This window comes from Portunus trituberculatus, chromosome 30 (assembly GCF_017591435.1).
Source record: "Portunus trituberculatus isolate SZX2019 chromosome 30, ASM1759143v1, whole genome shotgun sequence".
In the NCBI taxonomy this organism is placed as follows: Eukaryota; Metazoa; Arthropoda; class Malacostraca; order Decapoda; family Portunidae; genus Portunus; species Portunus trituberculatus.
In genome coordinates, this window is record NC_059284.1 from 10,279,758 (window position 1) to 10,307,749 (window position 27,992).

A 27,992-nucleotide genomic window follows, 5' to 3' on the forward strand; every position below is an offset into this window, starting at 1 on the left:
TGGTATGGAACACCTTGGGTGACACCAATAGTGTTAGAACCCTTACCTTTGCTATAATACTGAGGACACTTGCTGCCTTGGCGGCGCTTGTAAATACAGAAGACAGTCGCTGCAAGGGCAGCGAAGAGCACGCCGGCAGCCACAGAGATGCCCACAATAAGGTAAGTGTTGTTGTCGAAGGGCGACGATTCCTTGACGTCTGTTGGGTTGGAGGAAACAGCGCCAGGAGGCAACGTAAGATTGAGGGGCGGTGAGGTGGGTCCAGGGCCACGAGCCGTCACGCCTCGCAGTGTCACCAAGTAAGTAGTGCCTGATGTCAGTCCAGGCACCAATGTCCACGTGCTGTTCACTGTTGTGTTCAGCAAGACTTGGCTGCGATTTTGAGAGTTTGCGACCTGAAGTTAAAGACAAAAATACTGTTTGAGGTGTGAAAAGCATGAGTGTTATATAATCGATGGACCTGAAGCCGCCATGTAAGTACATACTCAATCTTGAAGGAGGAGCAATGCCACTGTGTCCTAAGAGTCTGGCTGCTAAGATCAGTGCTTACCTGCAGGTTGTAGCCTGTAATGCGGCCGTTAGAGAAGTGTGAGGGGATGGGGTCCCAGGTGATGCGGACAGTGGAGGCGTTGACGTATGAGTAGTGAAGGCCGAGTGGCGGCACTGCAGGGGCCGCCTCCAGGGTGGTGGCCCTAACGGCAGCTGTTGGTTGGCCCTCTACTGAGCGGTAGAAGGGCACCACGAAGAGCTCATACCAGGTGGCTGGCCTGAGGTTCCCCACTACATGGGATGTTGGGGGTGGTCCATCGCCGTGTAGCGGAACAGTCTCCACACTGAGGCCGCCGGCTGGACTACCGTGCTGCGTCTCCAGGGGCCTGTAACGCACGTACACGCCTTCCAGGAGATCTGCGTCCACCAGCAACTGCCAGGTAAGCCTCAGTGAGGCTGCAGAGGCCGGTTCTACACTGACAAGGCGAACGACGGGCTGGGACAGGCGTGCCCTTATATCATGTAGAGGAGGTGCCCCGCCGGCACCTTGCGCCAGCGTCTGCACCGTGTGGGTGACGGGGGAGGGCCGTGACACGCCGTGGGAGTTCCGAGCACGAACCACAAACATGTACCGAGTTTCTGGCCTGAGGTCAGTGACGGTGAGCGAGACGGGAGTGGGTGTGTGGCTGGTGGTGGCTGTTTGCTGGGTAGAGGAGATGGTCCAGGCTCCACGAATGTCTGGGCTCCACATTTGGACGGTGTAACCCAGGAGGGAAGACAGCCCAGGACGACCCCGTCGCCAGCCCAACGACACCGCCGTTGTGTTCACACCAAGCACCGTTACTTGCCCGGGGGCTTCAGGCAGGGTTCCTTCATCAGGAATCTTGAAGAAGGCCACGTTGGGGTTGGTGGGTTTGGCCACGACCAGCGAGGCTGTCCACGTTGTCTCTCCAGCCTCAGATTTCGCCAGGCAGGTGTACACATCTGTGTCCGACATCTTCAAGTCTGCGGGTGAACAGAAAGATTAGCATGTTGATATATCGTTAGGAAGAAAAATCATCACCTTATCACCATCACCACCACAGCACTGCGCCACGCCGCGCTCCTTGGCGCTCTGCGCACCATACTCACTCTTGATCCTGAGCGTGCCCAGTGGCGTGATGGTGGTGCGCTCGTCAGGGCGGATGATCTTCCCGGCTCGCTCCCACACCACAGAGGGCTCCGGTGTGCCCCGCGCCTCACACGGCATCTCGCCCTCCGTGTCCAGTGGCAGCGTCTGGTTGGAGGCACCCAAGGCAATGATGGGCGGCGGTAGGTCAGACAGATCCTGCACTTCTAGGTGAGCGCGGACGAGGGCGGAGCCAGCCACGCCCACGGCTGAGCACACATAGTAGCCTTGATCATCCCGTTTCACCCCACGGATCGTGAGGGTGTTGTTGGCGTCCACGGACCAGCGGCCGCCGCCCCACGTCTGTCCCGTGCCCACCACGTTGCCCGAGCCCTCGTGCGTCCAGTAGGTGGTGGGCGGCGGCGAGCCAGAGGTGACACACTCAAACGAGGCCGTGCCGTTGATGCCGACTCGAGCATCCCGCGGCGTGACAGTGATGAAGGGGCGAGCTGCGGGGACACCCATCTCAGTCACGGGGTTTACACACACACACACACACACACACACACACACACACACACACACACACACACACACACACACACACACACATAACAGAAAATGTAATGTATACTGCTCGAATGGAGGGTTTAAATAATGCATATTTTAGTATATGCACCCGCCAGCTATTGCTTCACAAACAATAAAAATTAAACCAACAACACGGCAGTAAATACTGGAAATTAAATGCAAGTGCATACACAAACACACACACACACACTCACAATGTACGTTGAGGGTGATGTTGGCAGCGACAGAGCCCACGGGGTTCTCTGCCTGGCAGGAGTACACGCCCTGGTCCTCGGGCGCCACATGGTGAATCCTCAGCACCTGGCTACTCTCCTCCATAGCCATCCTCCCGAGGGGCAGCTCCCCCGGGGGATCCACACGGCGCCAGAACACTTCTGGGGGCGGATCTCCTCCCACGCGGCACACCAGCTCCACCGTGGCTCCCGCAGCGCCAGTCACCGTGCCCGAGGAAGACACCAAATGAGGCGACACTGTGGGAGGAGAACACACGTCAGGCTGACACACAATGACCCTCAGAGCCTCGCCATTTATCATGTGTTATGCTGCATTGCCTTTCCCGGCGTGACGGGTGAAGGTAAAGGCAGACTGCCAGACTCACCCAGCACAGTCAGGGTGGCGGGCGACGTCTTCCTGTGGCCGAAGACGTTCCTGGCACGACACACGTACTCGCCGGAGTCTGACACCCGCACGCCGCTGATCACCAGACTGCCGCCGTCCACCACGCGGTACCTGGAGCGAGGTGCCCTTTGTACCACACCGTCAGGAGAAACTATCGTACACACATACACATGCAAATACAGTAAAACTAAGCGTCTCTTATCTGTGACTTGCTAAGCACACACACACACACACACACACACACACACACACACACACACACACACACACACACACACACACACACACACACACACAGGAGCCACCACAACGCTCTCCGTCTGTATGTACCAGGGTAACGTGACCTCTACATTTAGGGCTTCATCCTGGCGCAGCGGGAGCGTGTAGGACAAGAGCCCCCTGCGGACACATTAACATACCCTGATGACTCCCGCCAAGGCCACTGCTGAAGGACAAGGTTAACTGCTCTCTCCTGAACCTACATGCCCTCCACCCCCACGCCCCTCGCTGAGACAAGAGAGAGAGAGAGAGAGAGAGAGAGAGAGAGAGAGAGAGAGAGAGAGAGAGAGAGAGAGAGAGAGTACACATGACACTCCACCACATGTCCCTGAGGCGGTAATGGCGTGGAGTGAACAGGTGTTTCTCAGACAGGTGTGGGGAAGAGACTCACCTGTGCTGCGTGGCTGGGTCCAGGAGCACGTCATCCTTCTCCCATGACACCACTGGCTCTGGGTTTCCTCGTGGCGGCTGGCACTCTAGTAAGGCAGTCTCGCCCTCAGCCACGCGCGTCGCCTTTGGTTGCACCCTGAAGTCCTCTCGCAACACTGCCGGGAAACACAGACTCTCAGAGGACGGCAAGGTCACAGGATCCTAACAAACCTTCACTGGATACTGACAAACCAGTCCTAAATAAACACAGTGATGCACACAATACTAACATGGCTTCTAGAGAGACAAGTAGTAAAACATGGGATATAAAGTTGAGTGTCTTCCTTTATCAACTTTATTAACTTCCTCCTCATCCAAATGCTTCAGTTCCTCGTCGTGGGTCTCCTCCTTCTCCTCCTTCTCCTCCTCCTCCTCCTCCTCTTCTTCTTCCTCTTCTTCCTCCTCCTCGCGATAAGACATTCCAACACCTTCACTCTCACTGGACACGCGTTTATGTGGTTCCCTCAAAATTTCTTCTTCTAAAGGACGATTATTATTCCGATCCTCCTGCTCACTTTATAGGTGTTGGTAATAAAACTGGTGGGCGGAGTGCGGCGACGCCTTGTTGTGGAGAGTCCCATGTCATCTAAAACGCCCACACCCCGCCCGAGACGCACCGTGCCCCATCCTAAACATGGCCATAAGAAATTCCCATCTACCTTCATACCCTTCAATACCCTTCCCTTCACGCCTCCTGGCCCCTGCACCCTCCCCACGTCTTACCCCTTCCCCCCTTTCTCCAGACCTTTCGGCGGACCCATCCCTCTATCTCTATCAGCCCGAACCAATCCAGTCGTGGGCCGTCCTAGCAATAAGGAGAGGGAAAGACTATAAGCGCGGGGAAAGGGAAGATCAGATGCATATTGCGCGGGATTATAAGGAGGATCAGGAGGAGGAATGTGTAAATGAAAATAAGAAAACCAGAAGATCTGCTCTGAGTATGTAGATAGGGAGGTAAAGGTAGTGAAGGTGTGAGAGGCAGACAGCAACGTAATACAGAACCCAATGAGGAAAGGAAGAGGAGAAAGGGAGAGGAGAAAAGGGAGAGGAGAAAAGGGAGAGGAGCTTATGACCACCACTCTCCCTTACTTGAGAGAGATGTTGAGCAGTGTAGCGTCTCATATAATTAACAGGAGTAATTATCAAAGGTCATTAAATACAAGTAACTACTGTAATAAGGCGGGAATTACGAGCTTCACCTTCCTATTATCGAACCTTTGCGCATTACCCATCTCCACTTACCTAAATTCGATACAGGTTACCCTCTCATGACGACCCAGGAAAGGTAACTAACTCTTCCCTCACCCCCGAGCGACTCAAGCAAAAAAAATAATTAATGCGAAGAAATACGAAAGAATTGATAAGAAAGGAAAAAGAAAAAGAGCATTTGACGAAAGGAAGGATAAAGAAATGGGACGTGAAATAAAATTAATATGAGAAATAAGAAGTAATGGTTAAAATGAATAAATATGACACACTTGATAAGAAAAATGATAAAAAGAAGAAAGATAAGAGCATTTGAAGAAGGGAATAATGAAAAAAATAAATATAGTGAAGAGAATGATTTTTAAGATTATAAAGGAAAATAAGATAACACGGAGAAAAATACGAAAAAAAAAATGTCACAAGCTAGACTGAAAATTTCTTATACTGAAAAAAAAAAAAAAAAAAAAAAAAGACGAAAATAACAAAAACACCCTTGATAACTAAAACAAAAGACGACATTACAACACCACACCAGGGAGCGAAACACACAACAGCTTCACCAAACCCAGTTCGAAACACGTGAGGCTCCGAAATGATGTTCCGAATAGGGAGGCGGTCCCCTGAGTCCGCCATGGCAGGGGGCGGAGGCGGAGGAGGAGGAGGAGGAGGGAAGGGAGGGAGGGCGGTGCAGCGTTAGGGGTAAACTCCATTACTGTTGTGGAGGTTAATTACGACCCGTATATAATTCCGTGGACGCAATCTTGGCTTCCCGGGGCTGGCCTGTAATCTGGGAGAGACTTGCCCCGTCCCGCCTCGTCCAGCCCCGCCCCGTCTTGCTCCACCTCGCCCCGCCTCGCCTCACCTAACAGCAACCCGTCCCGGCCTCGTAATGCTCCAACACATAGCTTACCACACACACACACACACACACCTTCGCCTCCCCCGCTAAGTGATGCAATAAAGACGCTCATGTGCTTCTGGTGCGTCCAAACTGACCCTCTACTACTACTTCTACTACTACTACTACTACTACTACTACTACTACTACTACTACTACTGCTACTACTATTACTACAACTATTACTACTACTACTACATATATTACTACTACTACTACTACTACTACTACTTCTTCTACTGCTATTACTACTACTACTACTACTTCTTTTTCTACTGCTATTACTACTACTACTACTACTACTAAAGATACACACAAACTACATCCTCGTAAGAAAATATATTTGGATTCCTTCTTCATTTATTTCTGCAGGCATGTACTCCAGCTCTCTCTCTCTCTCTCTCTCTCTCTCTCTCTCTCTCTCTCTCTCTCGTTGCAGGAAGCGTCAGCGTCACCACAGAGACTCGCCAAATAGGAGCTGCAAGTATCTACAAACTTTATCGTTCCTGCGTCGCACGAAAGGTGATAGTAGAGGAGGAGAAGGAGGAGGAAGAGGAGGAGGAGGAGGAGGAGGAGGAGGACCAACTTCCTGAGGGTGAGGAGAGGAATATCGACTGTTGGAGAAGAGGAAGAGAGGAAAGAAGAAACGTGATGATTCGAGAGGAAGGGAACAAGAAGAGAGAGAGAGAGAGAGAGAGAGAGAGAGAGAGAGAGAGAGAGAGAGAGAGAGAGAGAGAGAGAGAGGACAGTTCCACCTCACACAACACTCAACAATCATCTATTTGCACGTAGTGAGTTAATGTGTCCTTGCTTATCTTACTCTCCTCCTCCTCCTTCTCCTCTTCCTCCTCCTCCTCCTCCTCCTCCTCCTCCTCCTCCTCCTCTTTATGCCCTTGTAGTTAAGTGTTTAATATTTATGTTGTCAGAGAAAGAAAAGTCAGAGAGAGAGAGAGAGAGAGAGAGAGAGAGAGAGAGAGAGAGAGAGAGAGAGAGAGAGAGAGAGAGAGAGAGAGAGAGAGAGAGAGAGAGAGAGAGAGATTCTTCCATAACTTTCCTCCTATTTTCCTTACCTTTCACTATCTTCCTCTTTCTCCTCAACATTCTTAGAAGAAGAAGAAGAAGAAGAAGAAGAAGAAGAAGAAGAAGAGGAGGAGGAGGAGGAGGAGGAGGAGGAGGAGGAGGAGGAGGAGGAAAAAGGGAAAGGTGTTGAAGCTTTATCACGGTTGTCATGTCCATCATCTTTTCTCTCCCTTCCCTCTCCTTCTCCTCCTCTCCCTGTCCCTCTCCCTCTCCTCCTCTCCCTGTCCCTCTCCCTCTCTCTTTATCTCTATGTGTTATCTATGTAGCTTGTAATTTAGTTAAAAGTACACGAGTTATTTTCTCTCCAGTTTTGTTTACACGGAGAGAGAGAGAGAGAGAGAGAGAGAGAGAGAGAGAGAGAGAGAGAGAGAGAGAGAGAGAGAGAGGGCAGGGGGGGAGTTAGGAGAGGGAGAATATTACTGTACCCCTCTCCCTTACTCTCCCTGCCTCTCCTCTATACAGTAAACATGAGTGAGGGTGCCTAAACACACTCTCTCTCTCTCTCTCTCTCTCTCTCTCTCTCTCTCTCTCTCTCTCATCACGTCTCTTCAGAGGAAAATTACACACCCTCACGTCGTCAGCGCCTCCACAGGTCTCTCTCTCTCTCTCTCTCTCTCTCTCTCTCTCTCTCTCTAACGTACACTCACTGCAAAGGCATCCCGCACTGGTCTGTCTGTCAAGGGAACGAGCTTCTTAATGAAACTACTGAAGGAGGAGGAGAAGGAGGAGAAGGAGAAGGATGAGAATGAGGAGATGAGGATGAGGAAGAGGAGGAGGAGGAGGAGATGAGGAGGAGGAGGAGGAGGAGGAGGAGGAGAGGGAGGATGAAGAGGAAGAGGAGGAGATGTACAAGATATACTTAAATGTAGCGTTATTGTATTTAATTCCATGTCTCTTATTAAATTGGATATGAAACACTGAGAGAGAGAGAGAGAGAGAGAGAGAGAGAGAGAGAGAGAGAGAGAGAGAGTGTGTTGTAACATTATACACTTGCATTGCCAGCAGAGATGTGTGTGTGTGTGTGTGTGTGTGTGTGTGTGTGTGTGTGTTTGACGGTCGTGTGTGAGACAGACTGAGTTCAGCTGAGAAGTCAACACAACCCTAACACATTCTCCTCCTCCTCCTCCTCCTCCTCCTCCTCCTCCTCCTCCTCTTCTCCTCCTCCTCCTCTTCCCCTCGTTTTCTTGTTTTAATCTGCGACGTAAGAAGGAAAGCCTCGTTGTTCTATAATAAGTAGGTGTGTGTGTGTGTGTGTGTGTGTGTGTGTGTGTGTGTGTGTTGCGGCCTGTAAACACTTACCAACAGTGTACACAGGTTTATGACATCGTTGTGCATCATTTAGGAAACACACACACACACACACACACACACACACACACACACACACACACACACACACACACACACACACACACACACACTGTACACATTCTTGGATGCTGTCAGGAGTGAATTACTTTTGCTTCAACTTACCACATTTATATTATTCTCTCTCTCTCTCTCTCTCTCTCTCTCTCTCTCTCTGTGTGTGTGTGTGTGTGTGTGTCTGTCTGTTCCTTTATTTTCTCCCGTCGAGTGGGATTGACGTCAGCCTGACATCCTTCAGACGCCGCAGGATAAGACTGACTCCTCCCGCCCACTCCTATCAAAACATTTATGCATCTTGTGAATTTGACCACCGCAGGATTCTTTTCCTATATAATATTTTACACTCATCTCTCTCTCTCTCTCTCTCTCTCTCTCTCTCTCTCTCTCTCTCTCTCTCTCTCTCTCTCTGTTTACTTGCGTGTCGTTGTGAAGGCAGACAGGATTTCTTCTCCTCCTCCTTCCCCTCCTTCTCTTCATTCTCCTCCTTCTCCTTCTTCTCCTTCTTTTCCTCCTCCTCGACCATTTATCACAGAAGTATCCCGTCGCCACCCTCACCCACTCCTCCACTCCACCATGACCTTTGTGGGTGACCAGGGCGTGTGGGGCGTGGGGGGTGGGCGGCAGGTGGCGTGAGGGAGGTGTGAGGAGGCTGTGGGGGCTGAGTGTGGGTGTGGATGAATGTGGGTGGAGTAATAGTGGATGAGTGGCGGGTGTCGCTAGTGGTGGGGTGGAGGACAGCAACCCCATAGTCCCTCACTCCCCCCACCACCACCAGCACCACCACTCGAGCTGACACCCCCACAAAAAGCAACCCCCCTGAACAAGTGTCCGCCTACACATACACCCAGCACCACCATCACCACCATCACCACCACTACTACTACTTCCTAACCAGTTGCTCTAATCGCCAGCACTCCACCGTCTTCTCAAGTGGAGGGGGTTTAGTGGAGCGGGGAGTGGAAGGCGCCTGTGGACGTGTTTCTCTCAGCATCGCCCTTTGCGGCAGGTGAAGGAGCAATCAAACGGTAAATGGTGGAGGCAATTGGTTTTGTTCCGCGTGGAGTGCAGTGGCCATTTACGGGGCTTTTGGGGGCTCGGGAGGGGAAGGCCGGGGTGTTTATCTAAAGGTTGAATTAATGTTTGCTTTGGCTAATAATGGCGTAGCGGGTGACGTCATTCCTGTTTAGTCATGGTGTCTCCAGCTTGCCTGCCTCAGTCTCTCCACACACACACACACACACACACTCTCTCTCTCTCTGGTTTTGTCTCTGCTTTCCTCACTCTCCTCTCAATGTTTCGTACTTTCCCGTCCCTTCACCACACTCACTCCTGTTCCTTGCGGTCGCCACTGACAATTGTTCACGATCAGACAATTTCATTTTCTATTACTCCTCTTCCTGTTCCTGCCTGGCTTTCCTTCTCCCTCTCTCTAAATGACTGTTCCATCTGGTCATGCACGCTCTCCTCACTCGCTTTCCTACGCTCACAGACACTCATCAACAAACACACAAGTCATCTGCTTCCCTCAAGGCGACACAAGGCCGTGGCGAGAATACAGGCATGGAGGCAGACACTCACTGACTCCCTCTGGCGGAGAAAATGTATACAAGAGGGCGTCGACGAGTACACGAGTGATTATGAGTCTTAATTACCCTCTGCCTAATGACCAGCTGCTCAAGACACTCCCCCTGTGCACCCAGTTATCACCCAGTCATCCCCCAGTCATCACACTCAGGGTAACACAAGGGTCCCGTACACGCTTCCTCTCCACTCTGGAATAATCACCCGTGTCAGGAACAGCGTGACGCATGGGAGGCTTGCATAATTCATGAGTGGTAAACGGAATTATGGGTAAAACGACTCGTACCACCCTGTATTTTGCCGTCTGGTAGGGAGGGAGGGACGCCCGCTCGCCAGCCACGGATACAAGATGCCCCGCCCGTGTGTGTAGCAAAGGGCGTGGTTCAGAGATCCTGGTTAACTCAGGGTACTTACCTAGACTCCACCGCTGCCACTACCGCCTTGTACTTGTAGCCACGACCACCACCTTCACCACCACCACCAAGGAACACAATGAAAGAGCAAACCGAGATAAACTACACAGATATAACCCAAGACGTGCGTGTAGTGAGGACGAAGGCACTACTTTCTTAGGTCATTGCTTTTATTAACGCTTTCTCCCGCTCACTGGGCAACGTATACACAATTACTATTAGCTTATGTAAATCTGAACAATTTGTCTGGTGTTTGGTGGAGGTGAATGTGTGTGTTTGTGTGTGTGAGAAGCGGTGGTGGTTGTGTAGCGTGGAGGAGGAGCAAGAGGAAGAGGAGGAGGAGGAAGCGGAGTGGAGGAGAGGGAACAGGGAGGCCTCACCGCTACTGGCTTCACCCACACCTGTGCTTCCATCAGACACTGCAAACTGGACTACAATACCACACACACACACACACACACACACACACACACATGGCCGCCTTCCTGCAATCACTCGGACGCTGCAGGAACAGAGGCAGGCGGGAGACACACATCACGCCGCCACGTCTCCCGCTACTTGCCTCATTACACCAGATACTTGACCAGTGAGAGCCGAGTACCGCCGGTGTGGGCTGCGCGTCCGGTGGGGGTGACGGTGGCCCTCTGGCGGCTGCGGCTTGTACTCCCTAGACTCTAATTATCTAGTGTATGTAGAGGCAGAGCAGGGGGTGAGGGTAGGGGGTCGTAGGGGATCGCCACGCCCTGAGAGGAGGCGAGGGGGGCGAGAGAGAGCCAGAGGGGGTAAAGGGAGGCACTGACCACTGAGAGCCATTGAGAACATTCCCCAACAAGAGCAAGATGCCGAGCAGAACATCAAAGAGGAGCAGGATGAGGATGAGGATGGAGGATAATCAGCAGGGGCGGAGGAACAGTAGCAGGAGAGGCCCAGGAGCGTTTTATCCACGACTGATATTAAGGCACTTAAGCTGAATCGCTTTATGGCAGCATTACCGTAATTTGCCTCGTTTAACTGAACCAGCGGAGGCGGCGGCGGGGGAGTCTGACCAGCAGCAGCCTGTTCCTCGCCCCCTCCCTGGCCCGTCCCTCCTCCAGCATCACTACGCCCTGGAGACTGGATAGACAAGACCAGGACCGCCACTGGAGCGAGAACTGGTAATGGAGTAAAGAACATCGTGTATGGACCCTGAACGACGCCCAACGACCACAACAACGACCACCAACCAGTACGACACGCGCACAATCTCAGCCAGCGTGGAATGACCAAGAGTGGAGCAAGGCATTAGGAAAAAAACATTACAGTGCATCAGGAAACAGGTGTTGGGAGGCGCCTGGGTAGTTGGACGACCTGATTGCTAAACACATTGGGACGACTCGGACCGCTTCTATGTTAATTGCACGACCACTCTCTGTATGCAAATAGATTCAGATACGCTACAGTAAAAAAAAAAAAAAAAAAAAAGAGGAAAAAATATGTGCTAGTCTAGTCATATACACTATCCAATTTTTATGAAGCTGCAACGTATATTATGAAGCTCCGAAAATGTTTGAAAGCTTCGAAAAGTTTGCCTACCGAACTCCGAACCTCAGCGGGGAGCGGGATGTCAGTTTTTTTTTTTTTTTCTAACTCACTCTCTCTCTCTCTCTCTCTCTCTCTCTCTCTCTGGTGCAGTTGGTAGCATGGACAAGGCAGGAGAGGATGGTGTGTGTGTGTGTGTGTGTGTGTGTGTGTGTAAAGGAAAACACACACACACACACACACACACACACACACACACACACACACACACACACACACACGTCTTCAAACGAAAAAAAAAACCCCTTCCATTAAAGTACCTAGGATCCTCAACACTACAAACACACAAAACACATAATCCAGAATCAAATCCCTTTTCCGATCCTAAGAAGTGGGATTCGAACCTCTAAAACCTACCTGAACCTTTTGTCCACCACCAACACCACACGGGGACACGTTTAAAGCTGTACAATTCCCAAGGATTTAGAGGGAGAGGTAAGAAGGAAAGAAAGGGAGGAAATAAGAGGAAGGAGAAGAAGAAAGCAGAGAAAGGGAAGAAAACCGGAGACAGAAGAAAGGAATGAGGGATAGAAGAAGGAGAAAAGTATACAAAGAAGGGAAAAGGAAAAAATATAGGGAAAAGATAAGAATGAGAGATGAAAGAGAAAGAGAGAGAGAGAGAGAGAGAGAGAGAGAGAGAGAGAGAGAGAGAGAGAGAGAGGACCAGATAAACGAAAAAAAACATAAATAAATACACAGAAAAAATAAAAAAGAAGAGAAAACAAAGAGAAAGAGGAATAAGAGAAGAAAGGAGGGATAGAGAAGGAGACAGAGACACTCCCTCCTTACCTTCCGCCACAATCAATCCAGTTGGCGCCATAGTCGTCTTGGAGTGGTGGTGGTGGTGGTGGTGGCGGTGGTGATGATGTCTAGCGCGCAAGTTTTTGTGAGACTCTACGCAAATTATTCATGCAAGGCGAGGTGTTCCTATTATTGACCTGACCAGCACACACACACACACACACACACACACACACACACACACACACACACACACACACACACAGTTAATAAGAGGGAACACCTGGTCAGGGTGAGTCAAGGCCCATCACGCCTCTGGTACCTTTGCATGACTCTTCCCTCCTCCTCCTCCTCCTCCTCTTCCTCCTCCTCCTCCTCCTCTTGACCCTCCTCCTTCTCCTCCACTTTACCTGGTTTATTCACTTATTCTCGGTAATTCTCTCTCTCTCTCTCTCTCTCTCTCTCTCTCTCTCTCTCTCTCTCTCTCTCTCTCTTTCACACACACACACACACACACACACACACACACACACACACACACACACACAACCCCTTGCACCTCCTTTGAGTTCTATCCTGTCTCCTCCAATCCTGACTTAAACAACACAATTTAACCCAAACAACACTTGGAAATAACCTCAAATTTGAACCAGAGGCAGTGAAACAAAACCTTCTCTTATTTACAGCTTGAGTCCTCGCCGCTGATTGGTGGGTCGGAGGGGAAGGAGGCACGTGATTGGCTGGCACGTGAACCCTATAAGCATCGCCACCTGGTTATTAGATATAAGGGAAAGGGGGAAACTGGGAGGAAAGGGGTAAGGAGGAGGGGAAAGGGTTGTGTGCCTCTGCTTAGGTGAAGGTAAGGGAGCTGTGAAGTTGTTATAATGCCCCGTGTTTTCAAGATCAATAGAGCGTCTTACAGGATTAACCGTGCATGGATCTCTCTCTCTCTCTCTCTCTCTCTCTCTCTCTCTCTCTCTCTCTCTCTCTCAAATCTTCGTTCTTCTTTTACTTCCATCTTTTCCTTTTTTTTTTTATTTCATCTCTTCATCCGTTTAACACTCGCCGTTACACACACACACACACACACACTCTCTCTCTCTCTCTCTCTCTCTCTCTCTCTCTCTCCTCGTCCCCTAACTATGCTCGTTACAAGATAGTTTCCCTCGTCAGCCTCCTTAACCTTCCAGAACATCCAATTAAAGACGACTCCTCATCCTTCCTGCTTTCCTTCTTGCTTCCTACGCCGATCAAATAAAAAATCTTATTCTCCTCCTCCTCCTCCTCCTCCTCCTCCTCCTTTTCCTCCTCCTTCTGCTGCTTCCTCCTTCCTTCAGAGTGAGTTGTAGAGAAGTGTATCTTTTCTGTTTTTTTGTTCCTCTATTGTTGTTTTGTTATTTTCTTTTTTTTTCGTCTGATTTTCTTTTCTTCTCTCTTTCTCCAGTGATTTGGAGGTTTTGGTCTTTTGTTTTTTCTTTTTCCTGTTTTTGAAGTGTTTTTGTCTCTTTTTGCTTTTCATTTCCTTTTTTCCTGCAGTGATTTGGTGATCCAGTTTCCTCAGTTTATATATTTTTTTCTTTTACCAATTAGTGTTTTTTTTCCTCGACATTTTTCCCACACTAATTTCCTTCCCTGGATTTGTCTGTTTCCCCACCCAAAGCACTCACTTTTATAACTAAGACTATTTTTTTCTCCTTCAAAGTAATAAATCCCTTCAGTGAAATTTGGGTGTGATTAGACGATTTTATTGACATTAGGAAGAGTCTATGGAGGTCAGAAGATTAATGGCCAGAGTCTTCACTATTTTAAGCCCACATAAGTTTCTGAAGCTGTATAAAATCACTAGATAATAAGCAAAATAAATATGAACACGTGTCATGGTACTGAAGAAATAAATGACCCTAAAGTTACTTGTTTCTTACTTCCTAGCAATCCTTAAGTGACTCTTGCCCTACAGGTACATTTCCCGGTGGTGACTTTTTCCCTCGAAGTTGTCCTCGAGGTAGAAGTTTCCGGACTGCCTCGTGTGTCTGGTGTGAGGAGATCGAGTCTGATTTTAAAGAGATCCAAGTCTATATGATTTTACTAACTCTCCTTTGACTCCTATTCCGCTGAGGCAGGAAGGTCGGAAGGTTGCTCTCTAACTCCCAAATATTCGCCTTCCACTTGGTTCACTTAGTACGGATTGGTCGTAGTAGTAGTAGTGGTGGTGGTGGTGGTAGTGGTGGTGGTCGTGCCCCTTAATAACACCCCCCCCTGACGTCATGATGGGGGACACCCGGTCGTGGTCAGCTGCTGGAACTCCAAACTTATGCAAATTGAGGAAGTGTTTTGCAGTTATATACTCCCTCTTTCCCTCCCTTTCCTTCCTTACATGCCCCTCCCTTCCACTCCTCCCCTCCTTCCCTACCCCATCACCCCCTATTTCGGCCAGGTCCCCCTCTAGGCTAATTACACGTTACCTGTGCATCATACTGGCAGGTGAGGTGAAATATCTGGTGCCTTTGTTCCCCGCTGGATGGGATCGTGTAGGGAAAGGAGGGGAGGAATATGGAAGAGGAGGATAGATGGGGGAAGGTTTGGCGTGTAGGGAATGGGAGGAATAGAGAGAAGTAGATAGATAAGAGATGAATAAGAGGCTGAAGGGAAAGGATTTAAAGTAGCGGTTACGGTGGAAGAAGATTGTAATTTTGAGATGTGAATTGAGAGAGACGAGATACAAGGAAGAAGAGGGAGAGAAAGAGGAAGAGTTGGGTTTCCAGTTACCTGAGGGCTGGAAGGGTTGAAAGGTGAGAGGAATCAAGGTCAGTTTACAGTTCTTCCCTTCAAAGGTCACACTAGTGGGATGCAAAAGGCCCCGTACAGTGGCGGAGAGGCCGTAGCACTACCAGGAAACCATCACCGACGCGGCCCTCCAATCATCGCCTGATCCGATCCTTTGATAATCATTTCAGTCCTGACTCAGAATCTAATTATAAATATCCGCCACGCGACAGTTTTCTGCCTCGCGCCACTAATCCCAGACATATTTTTTAGATTGTATAGTTCGCTGTCTGAGCTACGGCCGTCTGTTACTCATTCTCCTCTACCTCCCCACTCCCTCTCTCCTAATGACACATACGTAGACACACATTGCTCACTCCCCTCTCTCCCTCACACGATCATCCACATTTTTCTCCTCTTTCTCTCTTTCCTTTATTTCCTTTTCTCTCCCTTCGTCACACTATCATCTTTCCCTTTCCCTTCCTTCTCTCTTCACACTATCATCTCTTCCTCTCCCCTCACCTTCCCTCACTACTCCATGGCCTTCTCTCCTCTAACCCCGCCCCTCTCTCTCCCACTAATCCCCCCCTCCGCTCATCCCTAAGGGCAGCTGGGGGTTGGTCGGCCTCCTAACTTTCCCTAACTTGTTTATTGCATTATTCCGCCCCACACACTGCTTTCTTGCCGCGCCGCCTTCCCCCTGGGGCGGCCCCGTGGGGATGCCTAATGGATAGTATTGAGTTATTGTTCCCCCTCGGGTCAGCGGGCGATTGGGGAGCACAGGAGGGAATTTTAAGGTGTTTGCCCGCGAGGTGTTGCCTGGTAGAGGTGCGAGGCGGCCCAGCGGCGCGTGTGGCCCGGGTTCCCCAGGGCAGGAGGTCACCGTGAGAGAGAAAGGGGGAAGGAGGCGTCACAGGGCGTATGGAGGTTCAGGGGGAGGGTCTAGGGGGAGGTGAGGTAAGAAAGGCCGCACATCTACATAACAATGGCTTAATGACCCCCTCCGCGCCCACGCCCTCCACAGGCACCAGAAGGCGTGTCCCCAGAGGCTCAGGGACATCATGACTCCCGCGCAGAGCAGCCGCCGCGTCGCGCCGCGCTGCAGCAGCGTAACTTGGCCAGGTAAAACAGCCGAGCCGAGATAATGAAGCTGTACGGGAGTAATTAGCTCCTCTCATTACCTGGTCAATTACCTGAAAGCTTCGTGAGGGGATGCCCCATAAACTAATTAACCTGCCGCCCTTCGCCCGCCGCCTCGTCTACGCCCGCACTCACTGGGCGGCGCGGCGGGCGGCGGCAGCGTGGCGACGCCCACCACGGCGCCTCAGAGCCTGCATGACCCATCCGTGACGCGCCGCGCAGGACACCACAACTTCACCACCACCTGAACAAGACATAAAGACCAATTTCATGACTGTGGCTGACGCATCGCTAGTCGGTAGTGGAGGGGGGAGGTGTGGGCGTGCTTGGCGGGGGACTCTGGGGGGGCGGCGACCCTGGGTGGCAGGCGGCGCTGTGACGGTATCGCCTGCCGCCATCGACAGTGATCGAGAGTCCGCCAGGTGATGGCTCTTACCTAGAGGATCATTACTGGGATTTACTCGCCAACAAAAGGCGGACCGGACCGGCTTCGTCAGGCACTGTGTGTGTGTGTGTGTGTGTGTGTGTGTGTGTGTGTGTGTGTGTGTGTGTGTGTGTGTGTGTGTGTACGTGCTTGTGGCAAGTGTAGGGCGTCGTCTAACAAATGGCCGACAAAAACATTATCCCACACGTCGGCATGAATGGTGAGGGACATTGAGGGCGCCGTCAGGAGGAGGTGCGTGGGTCGCTACAATGGACGGGGCGAGGCGGGGGGCCGATCAGGATGGTAATCTGATTGCCCCAAATGACATTCTTCGCTCCTTTGTCGCGGGGATCACTACGGGCAGGCTGCGGGGCCATCAGTCACGGGGCGAGAGGAGGTCCTGCTGGTGATAAACGCTAACCCAAATATCCTAAACTCCCTCACTAGGCGCTCCCGCTCACCACGACGGATTACTGCTCTCAAACCACGCATAAATCATTAAAATCCTCAGAACACGACCTTCAACGACACCCCAAATACGACCAGGCACGACCAATCACCAGCGACCACTCCTGCCACGGCTCTCTGCGTCACCAACACTCACCGGCAATCTCCAGCGTGGCGTTCCTGCTGGTGGCCTTCCCGACGTTGTTGAAGGCGACGCACCAGTACACACCAGCGTCATTGTCCTTCTTGGTGTGCAGGACCTTGAGGAAGAAGAGCCCCCCGTTGTCCAGCTGCACGTGTCGCCCCTGGTGGATCCTGCGGGAGAAGAATCTGTTTAGTGGGGTCCTGAAGGATGCATTGCTCCCTCCTACTGAAGTCTGAAGGATGCACATATCTTTTTCCTGTCTGAACTTGAAGGATACATGTCTAATTCCTGAAGGATGCATGTTCCTTTCCTCCACGAATTCGAAGGATGCTACATGAAGGAGGGAAGAAAACAGGAATTGCCTACTGAATATTGAATGGTGCTCTGAAGGATACCAGCTCTAACGGCATCCCTCAAGCATTCTCCTCACGTGACTTGTAAGGATAATGAAGGAGCTCATGAACAAGCTGCTGAATACTGCAAGGATGCTGGGAAAGGACCCGTTACCTGAAGGATGTTTATTGCTGCGCCTAAGATTACTTTGAACTACTGAAGGATACTGCACAAAGGACGCCCTATTTGTACTATCTTGCCTGATATTGAATTCTTTACTAAATGTTCTGTAGGATCTCGTAGGATACTGGAGTGAAAATGATGTAGTGTCTTATTTTTAAGGGACAATTGGCCAAGAGCAATAAAAAATGTCTTAAAAAAAGGCCCACTGAGGTGTTAAGGAAACTACTTTGATAACATTTCAATCCTACACACATCCTGTACCAATATCTGAAGGTATCCTAGCTTTTTCTGTGTTACTCCTTTCACTGCTTGCGATAGGACATGATTTTAAACAACATACATGGAAATACAATCACTAAAAGGACTTAACTACCTAATCACTCACTCACCTGCTGCTGATGTCTGTCTAGTGTACCCCCGCACTTCGCCATTAACCCCTTCAATACTGGAACACCTTTTTACCTTGAGTTTTGTATATGATTAGACCATTTTATTGACATTAGAAAGGGTCTATGGAGGTCAGAAGATTAATGGCCAAAATCTTCACTATTTTAATCCCTTTCATGAGTTTCTGAAGCTAAATAAACTCATCAAATAGTCAGCAAAATGGTATTCAAGGGGTTAAAAAAAAGCTTGAAAATTCATAGTAGCGAGAGGTTTAAATGTCTCGGTTATGAAGCTTAGGAGTCGCATTGAGGTACACAGCGCGCATTGCCATTCAGAGAAGCAGGTGTGGGGATTCACTTTAACCATTCCCAGCCCCAAGTGTACCTTTGTATGTAAATAAAAGCAAATAAATATCTTTTACGGCCTAACGCGCTGGAATATCAAAGAGAGAGAGAAAAAAAAAAGGAGAAAATAAAAAATGTCTATAGCCTCAACTTTCTCTCCCAATTGTTGTTTTGCGTCCCTCACTCACTCACTATCCCTCGCTATCCCTCACTTCATCTCCTCTCCCATTAATCTCCACTGGCTTATCTATCTCCACTCATCTCCCGGTACTTACTCAAATTGTTGACCGTCCTTGTACCACGTGATCTGCGGTTCCGGCCTGCCCACGGCGTGACAATTAAGGGTCGCTGGTTCGTTCTTGGGCACCAGGAGATCGGCTGGGTGCTCTGTGATTTCTGGTGAGCGGTACTGCCCTGTAGGGAGAAAGAGAACTTGGTGAGAAGGGAAGGCTTTAGTGGTGATGAGTGCTGGTGATGTTATGCTCGGTGGGAGAGAGAATATGGTGAGATGAGAAGAGATTGGTGCTGTCTGGTGATGTGGTTGGTGATTTTGCAGCGGGGGAGAGAGAAAACTTGGTGATTTGGGAGGGGACTGATGGTATTTGGTGATGCGTGGTTGGTGACGAGTGTTGGTGATGTTATGCCGTTGGGGAGAGAAAACTTGGTGAGATAGGAAGGCTTTGGTGGTGATTGGTGATGCGATTGGTAATGAATCCTGGTGATGTCATATGGGGAATTCGTGGTGAAATGTGTGAGGGTTAGTGGTGGTGAAATATCTAGTGAGGGAAGTTGCCTAGTGATGGTGATAAGGACAGTGATGTGAGGTTGAGATAATAGATGACAGTGCCTATACATGTCTGTCTATATGTGGTGATGGTGGTGATGGTGATGTGGTGAAGGGCGCTGTATGATGATGATAAAAATGATGATGTGAGTATTTGCTTATCATTATCCTTACAATCTCAAACTTTCTTTATTCATAAGCTTATTTTTTTCCTTTTTAGTCTCCAGAATTACTGATATAATATTTCACTCACACATTTAATCATTCCTCCTCCTCCTCCTCCTCCTCCTCCTCCTCCTCCTCCTCCTCCTCCTCCTCCTCCTTTTTTTCTGCTCCTACTACTACTACCACCAATATTACTACTTCTACTACTATTTCTACTGTTACTACTCCAGCCACCACTACTATTACTACTACTAAAACAACTACTACTACTGCTACTACTACTACTACCACTCCCAGTACAACTACTACTATTACTACTACTACTATTACTGCTACTACTACTACTACTACTACCACTTCCACCACAACTACTACTTGTCTGCCAAATATAGCCACTGCCTCACTAATGCCAGCAAACAAATAGCCCCGTTAGCAAAAAAGAAAAAAAAAAAAAAAAAGAAAGGAGTAGCAGCTGTTTCCTTTTTCCTTTGTATTCTCTTTGTCTTCCATCTGTCCAGCAACACTAAAATATCATTATCTGAATAACCAACACACACACACACACACACACACACACACACACACACACACACACGGATACTAGGTACACTGGGGGCAAGAACGGCACAAGTAGGAGTCACTAGCGCCGATAAACACAAGAATAACTGAAGCAAATTGGCCTTAAAGGTATGAATGGCCAGAACGACTAACACAAGGAGAGCAAACACCCATTACTCTCTCTCTCTCTCTCTCTCTCTCTCTCTCTCTCTCTCATCTCAATCCTCTCCTTCCCTATCATTTTCCATTCTTCTTCCTCCTCCTCCTCCTCCTCTTTCTTCTCTTCTCCTCTTCCTTTTTCCCTTCCCTGTTTTTATGCCCTTTTTTTTATTCCGTGTCTCCCCTTCTCCTTAATCCTCCATAAACCCAATTAACAATTTCTCCTCTTACCCTCCTCCTCCTCTTTTCCTTCCTCCTCCTCCTCCTCCTCCTCCTCCTCTTCGGAAATTTGGTGCGGAGAGTAGAAAGACAAGAATATGATAAGACTGAGGATTGAGAGAGAGAGAGAGAGAGAGAGAGAGAGAGAGAGAGAGAGAGAGAGAGAGAGAGAGAGAGAGAGAGAGTTTTTTCTATTCCCTTAGTCAGTATTTAGTGTCAATCCTTAAAGATTAAAGTGACAGGAAGGAAATTTAAAGACAGGCACGTGTGTTTCTCTCTCTCTCTCTCTCTCTCTCTCTCTCTCTCTCTCTCTCTCTCTCTCTCTCTCTCTCATCTTTATTCATTTCTCTTCATCTTCGTTTTCTTTTCGTGTCATTCATTCATTCATTCATTTTCTTTCATCTTCCTTATCACCATCTTCTTTATCTATTTCCTTCCTTCTTCCTTCCTTTCTTTCTTCCCCGTTCTTTATTTCTTACACTCGTTTCCCCCTTGTGTTATCTCTCTCTCTCTCTCTCTCTCTCTCTCTCTCTCTCTCTCTCTCTCTCTCTCTCTCTCTCTCTGGGGAAACACTATACTATTTTTCTTCACTATTTTCACTCTTCCCACTTCCTGTCGGTAATTCATCGCCTTCCCTCAGCCCTCGCCGCCTGTCTACTGCTCTTGCTTGCTGTCTATTTATTACTTACTCTATCTGTCTATCTGTTTGTCTATCTATCAATTTTTTTTATTTAAATTTGTAAGTTTCTGTTAATTTTTGTGTCTATTAGCTTATTTGATTATGAATTTGTCTATCTATTTTTCTATCTATCTGTCTATCTCTGTTTATCTATCTGTCTATCAAGTTTTCTATTTATATGTGTAAGTCTTTTTCTATCTTCATCTTATCTATTTGTGTATCTATTAGCTTATTTATTTATTAGTTTATCTATTTATTTTTTCTTTCTTTTTATCTATCTTTCAATTTTCTCCTACTTTAGTTTATAAGCTTTTTCTGTCTTATTCAATTCTCTCTTTTTTATGAGTTTATCTATTTGTCTATATATCTTTCTACTAGTATTCTGTATCTATCATCTATTTTTCTACTTTTTTTTTTATCTATTCAGCCATTTATCAACTTTCTTTTACATCAATTCATAAGCTTTTCTCTATCTTATTTAACTATTTTTTTTATCATTCTATTTGTCTATTTATCTATCTACTAGCAATCTGTATCGATCATCTACCTATTTCTTCTTCTATTCCATTCATTTCTCCCTCCATCTCTTCCCTTCTCTCCCCCTCTCTTATCCTTAAAAGCCCATTAAGTCTGTGTATCTGCCTGAGTTTCTCTTCTCGTAGGCCTCTGTAAGAATCAAGTCTATTGTTCGTCAAGTATATTTTTCCGGCTGTGTATTCCGTGTTTTGTGTGCGCCATTACTTATTTATACGCCTACTTGGGTCTTGTTACCGTGTGTGTGTGTGTGTGTGTGTGTGTGTGTGTGTGTGTGTTTATCCTGTTAAAAACTCTCTTTATTTTTACCTCAAGACACATAGCCAGCCTTCCTCTCAACCTAACCTAACCTAACCTACCTTAACCTAATCTAACTTAACCCAACCTTCCCTAACTTAACCTAACCCATCCCAATCCAACCTTCCTCCCACTTAACCTAACCTAACCCAGCGTAACCTAGCCATACCTAACCTTTTTGATTTGGTAGCGCGGTCAATTTACCTGGGCGACTAATTAATCTTGGGTTTAATAGCGAGGTTCGTTTGTATATATTTATTTTAGTAATTTACGGAGGTGACTCTGAACCACATTACGTAAGCCAAATTAGGAAGGTTTTGGTATTAACGTCGAAAATCTTAGGGTCATTGTACATCATGGCGGCTTTACTTGCAGGAGGATGAGGAGGAGGAAGAGGAGAAGGAGGAGGAGGAGGAGGAGGAGGAGGAGGAGGAGGAGGAGGAGGAGGAGGAAGGAGAAGTAATAACAGAGTAAGAACATCAATGAACAGTTTTCTTCCTTTTCTCAAGTCTCAGTTTCTGTTGTTATTACGCTTTCTTCCTCCTCCTCCTCCTCCTCCTCCTCCTCCTCCTCCTCCTCTTCCTCCTCCTATTACAAGTCCCACTCTGCTTCATTTTCTAGCTCATCTTCTTTCCCTTCTCCTGCTGCTCGTGCTTCCTCCTCCTCCTCCTCCTCCTTCTCCTTCTCCTCCTCCTCCTCCTCCTCCTCCTCCTCCTCCTCCTGGTCCTCCTCCTTTATCTCCCGCAGGTCCTTCTTCCATTATATACTTCCTCCTTGCCATTTCTTTCCTCTTTTCCTGCCTGAGAATGTACCTTTTCATCTCATCTTCCTCTCTTTTCCATGACATTTTCCTTTTTTCCTTTCTTCTTTCCCTCCTTTATCTTTCTACTCTCTCTCTCTCTCTCTCCTTTCTTTTTTCTTATTTTTCTATGAGAAGTGAATACCTGAAAAAATTATACACACTAATTAGTTTTATGTTACCTGTTGTTTCTCCTTTCCTTTTCTCTTCCTCCTTCTTCTTCGTCTCCCTCTTCTCCTCTTTCCTTCCCTTGTATTATCTTCTTATGCCTCATCTTCTTCTAATTCCTTTACCTTTGTTCTTCCTCTTCCCCTTCCTCTTCTGCTCTTCCTCCTTCTCTTTCCTTCTTCTTCTCCTTCGTTATCGTCTTATGTCTCTCCCTCTTCTACCTTCTCCTGTTCTTATGTTGTTATCACTATTATTAATTCTTGTTTTTGTTTTTGTTGCTTTTGTTGATGTGCTTTCTTCAATTCTTTCTTTCTCTCGCTTTTGATCTTTTTGCTTCCTCCTCCTCCTCCTCCTCCTCCTCCTCCTCCTCTTCCTCTTCCTAATCCCTCTTCTTCCTGATCCTCGTCTTCCTCTTCGTCCTCATGTACTTTTTTTTTCATCTCTCTCCTAATCTCTGTCCTCCTCCTTTTTCTCTTACTATTATTTTTTTTCATTTTTGCTCTCCTCCTCCTCCTCCTCCTCCTCCTCCACATCATCATCATCATCATCATTATCATCATCATTTTGTCTCCCTGCTTCTCTTTACCATCTTTCCTCCTCCTCCTCGTAGTTTACTATTATTACTACTACTACTACTACTACTACTACAAGAACAATAACTACTACTCATACTACTACTACTACTACAACAAGAACAATAACTACTACTACTACTACTACTACTACTACTACTACTGTACTACTACTCCTACTATTACTACTACTCCTACTATTACTACTATTCCTACTATTACTACTACTACTACTACTACTGCGACTACAAGAAAAACAACAATAACAACAACTACTACTGCTACTACTACTACTACTACTACTTTTATTACTACAACAACAACAATAACTGCTACTACTACTACTACTTCTACAACTACTCTTGTTCTTTCTTATTTTTGCCGCCATCCTCCTTCTCCTCATTATTTTTTACTTCCTCCTCTTCCTCCTCCTCCTCCTCCTCCTAAGGGCGGCGACAGCTGCGTCCCTCCCTCAATGCCTGCAGGACATGAAGCTTCCCTCAGGCTTCCTTGGGCTTCTCTTAATTACTGTCGGTCACTTGATCACTCTAACACCCGATAGTTCACTCTCTCTCTCTCTCTCTCTCTCTCTCTCTCTCTCTCTCTCTCTGTTAGATTGAGTGTAGTGTTAATTTTTTTTTTAGGTATTTTGTTGTTTCTCTCTCTCTCTCTCTCTCTCTCTCTCTCTCTCTTACACACACTCACCTACCGAAACACGCATTTCTCTCCCTCTCTTCTCCCTTTTTCCCCTCTTCCTTCCCCTTCTAATGGTCTCATATACTCTTTTCTCCCCCTCTTCCCCTCTTTCGCCAGCCCTCCATTGATTCAAGCAGCCCTACCCTCCCTCCCCTTCAACCCCTTCCCTTCCCTCCCCTCCCTCCCCAGTAACTCTACCCTCTCATCAAGTTCTCAACCAGTGGAAGAAACAAAAGAAACGTCAATTTCGTCTCACACCTCAATGATTCCTCCTCCTCCTCCTCCTCCTCCTCCTCCTCCTCCTTCTTCTCTTCCTTCTCCTTTTCCTCCTTCTCCCAGTCAGCAGCCTCTAACCCCATCCTCCTCCTCCTCCTCCTCCTCCTCCCTTCCGTACCTCAAAGGAAGGGCGGGACTACCAGCTGTGCCTAGGGAAAGAAGGAGGAGGAGGAGGAGGAGGAGGAGGAGGAGGAGGAGGAGGAAGGAAGGGGAGAAAACTAGGTAGACTACACGAGAAGTCTTAATTAGGTCATGTGTATGTGTGACTGTGTGTGTGTGTGTGTGTGTGTGTGTGTGTGTGTGTGTGTGTGTGTGTGTGTGTGTGTGTGTGTGTGTGTGTGTGTGTGTGTGTGTGTGTGTGTGTGTGTGTAAGTCACTCCATTTACTGTTACTCATCTCATCTTGTTTACTTTTCCTCTTCTAATTTTTTTTTTTCATTCTTTCATTTGAACAGATTTATTTATTTTTTACCTTCCCTTTCAAAACTGTACTTTTTCTCATTACCAACGTGACTATCATTTTTTTTTCTATCTCTCTTGTGCTTTTTTCTCAAAGTTTTTTTTTTTATCAATTTCTAAATCATATTATCTCTGTTTCATTTTTAGTTTATCTTTCTATTGTATATAACTTGACTTTATGTATTGTAATCTATGTGTTTAATCTAAAATCTTATCTATTACGAATTTTTCTATTATATTCCTTTTAATTTACATCTTTCTCTATCACATTCTATTTTATTTATCTCATTGTTTTTTTCTATCAATCTATCACTGTCAATCTATCAAATATCTATCCACTGTCCTTTTGTCTAGTCCTACGTCATCTATCTATCTATCGTCTTTCTATCAGAGCGTCTCATCTATCACGTGTTTATCTATTACGTTCCTTTCTATCACTTTCTATTTTATCTACAGACTTCAATCTTGTCTGGCGCGTAATCTATCTGAAGGGCTGGGCGGTACTTAAGTCGCAGTCTCTTGGGGGAGAGATGGAGGGGAGATTGGAGGGAGAGATGGAGGGAGAGATGGAGGAAGAAATCAATAGTCAACATTATTTCTCTCCCTCTCTCCCGGGGTAGGATTTCCCTGTCAGTTTCCTTCTTACCTTTCCCCCTCCCTGCCTCACTCACCCTCCCTCTCTCCCTTCTTTCTTTCCTCCATCTCTCCATGTGTCTTTCCACTTTCAATCTTCTCTCCCGTCTCATCTCTCCATTCTTTTCATGTCTCCTTTTTTTTTTGCTATCCCGTGTTTCTCTTTCGTCTTATATCTTCATTCTCCTCCTGTCAGTTTCCTCCTTACTTTTCCCTCCTTTCCTCCATTTCTCTTTCTCCCCTGTCTCATTATTCTCTCTCGTCATCATGTGCACGTTGTTGTTCTGTCTCATTTTTCCATTCTTCTCCTCATTCTCTTGGCTCCCTTCTCACTGTGCCATAAACCTAATTAAAAATGTGCGCCCATCTTCTTCCTTGTACTCATATTTCGTTTGTAGTCTCATAAATGCCCGAAATTATGTTGTTCTCCCTCCTGCTGCTGCTGCGCCCTTCCTAGAACCTCCCTCATTCCTCCCTCCCCCTCCGGCATCCCTTCACCACCTCCCCTCACTTTCTGCACCCTCATAACTCCTCTGTTACCTTCCCTCACCCCCTCAAAGCTGCTCCTCCCTTCAGTACTCTTCACCTCTCGTAACTCCCTCCTCCCCTCCAAACTCCCTCTTAACCCTAGTGCCCTCCAGTGTTCCTACGCGATTCTCTATGGTGGTTTCAATTTTTTGGTATTTTGAAACGGTTTGAATTCTTTTTAAAGGGGTTTTGAATGCCATACGGATGAATGGACAAGATTTTCAAGTTTGTTTTTCTTACTAATGCAGGATTCTTGTTAACGTCTTGATTTTTTGGTGTTTTAAAACGGTTTGGATTTTTTTTATGTGTTTTTAAATGTTACAAGGATGAATGGTCATGTTTTTCAAGAGTTTTTTTTTTTCCACTAGTGCAGGATTCTTGTTAAGCTTTTGATTGCTTCTTGGTACAGCTTTCATCAATTACTAGTTTCTCCTAGACGTCTTTACTCGTTCTACAGCCACGGCCAACTTTGAATTGGGAGGAAATTGAGTAATGTATTCAAAATTATATATATAGAAAAAAAAAAAAAACCGCTTGAAAAATCTGGGTAACTTCCACTGTGGTCTAATAAATGAAAATCTTGAAAACTCTGAGTAACTTTCACCAGACGTCAAAAACACCCTTGAAAAATCCCACTAACCTCGATTAAAGTCTGCAAAATTAAAACACTCCAAAAACCCCAATTACACCCACAAGAAACCTGAAAACACATTGAAAACACGAACATCCACAAGACCTTAATAGAACACACGAAACATGACACATTTACAAGTACAGCTTTTAATTTCAGGAGGAGGAGGAGGAAGACTAGTATAAGTAGTAGTAGTAGTAGGAGGAGGAGGAGGAGGAGGAGGAGGAGGAAGAGGAGGAGGAGGAGATTGAGGCAGCGGGGAACTCCTGTCTTCATTCTGTCAACATGGCGTGCTATTTGCTTCTTTATGTCATGGTTACTCAGCAGCCCTCTCCTACTCCGGCCAACCATTGAGCAGTGATAAATGTGTGTCTCGTTTAGGTCAGAGCGAGGCTAAAGAGGAGGAGCCATCTGCAACTCAAAGGCTTACCTGTTTGTCCTTCCTTGGAGAGAGAGAGAGAGAGAGAGAGAGAGAGAGAGAGAGGTGGGTAAAAGTATCGTTACGTGGTATTTCAGTCTATTGTGGATGTCTCTCTCTCTCTCTCTCTCTCTCTCTCTCTCTCTCTCTCTCTCTCTGACACCTCCCCATTCGCTGTTTATATTCCATTGAAATATATTCGTGAGTATTGGGCAGCGGGTTTTCCTTTTTTGGCGGGGCATTTTTCTCCGCCGCTGGAGTGAGGCCGCGTCACGGGAGAGCATTAATCACGCAGGAACGCCGACGGTGATGGAGCGACCGCGCGGGAACCGAAGCTCTTTACTGACGAAGGCGCAGAAGACACAGAAGAAGAAACCAGGAGAATAACTAAACCCTCCGCTCATTTCAGTCTTTAATTACTTCATCTTGAAAATCATCGAGCGGAACTCAAATTTATAGCCGCGTCCTGACGATCGCCGGGCAGAACTGACGGAGGGGATAATTACTGGTCGTGGAGTCGTCCTTTTATCCTCCCACCGCTCCATGTACGACCTCTGACGACCCTTCAAGGAGCGATTAACGTGGTCGAACTTCCCCACGCACTTGAGCGGCGCCGGGAGAAAATTTAACGTCTTGCGAGAGAAATGTAATCGGTGGTTCTTATACAGTGAGAGTCGCTCGGTGGTCGTCTGAATTGTTGCCTCGAGTGTGAACGACTCTTCGGGGGATTTGCTGTGAGCCTGAGTTGTAGTACCACCCCCTACCACCCCTACCCACATCTCTCTCTCTCTCTCTCTCTCTCTGGGTCATGTATCATGGTATTTCTTCCTCTACTTTATGGGAGTAAGCACGGATTGTATTTAATAGTATTTT

The 27,992-nt window shown here is 47.5% G+C and overlaps 1 protein-coding gene across 1 annotated transcript in view; it reads right to left on the bottom strand.

Annotated features, from left to right (window-relative positions):
- Positions 1-27,992, bottom strand: part of LOC123511013 (roundabout homolog 2-like) — a 262,891-nt gene that overhangs the window by 3,462 nt on the left and 231,437 nt on the right. Inside the window, exons 2-9 of the mRNA XM_045266642.1 lie at positions 18,821-18,959; positions 17,311-17,468; positions 3,477-3,630; positions 2,787-2,917; positions 2,383-2,658; positions 1,621-2,106; positions 551-1,494; positions 47-395 (exon numbers count right to left, since the gene is read on the bottom strand). Of these exons, the coding sequence (XP_045122577.1) occupies positions 47-395; positions 551-1,494; positions 1,621-2,106; positions 2,383-2,658; positions 2,787-2,917; positions 3,477-3,630; positions 17,311-17,468; positions 18,821-18,959 (2,637 nt within the window). The remainder of the gene's footprint in view (positions 1-46; positions 396-550; positions 1,495-1,620; positions 2,107-2,382; positions 2,659-2,786; positions 2,918-3,476; positions 3,631-17,310; positions 17,469-18,820; positions 18,960-27,992) is intronic.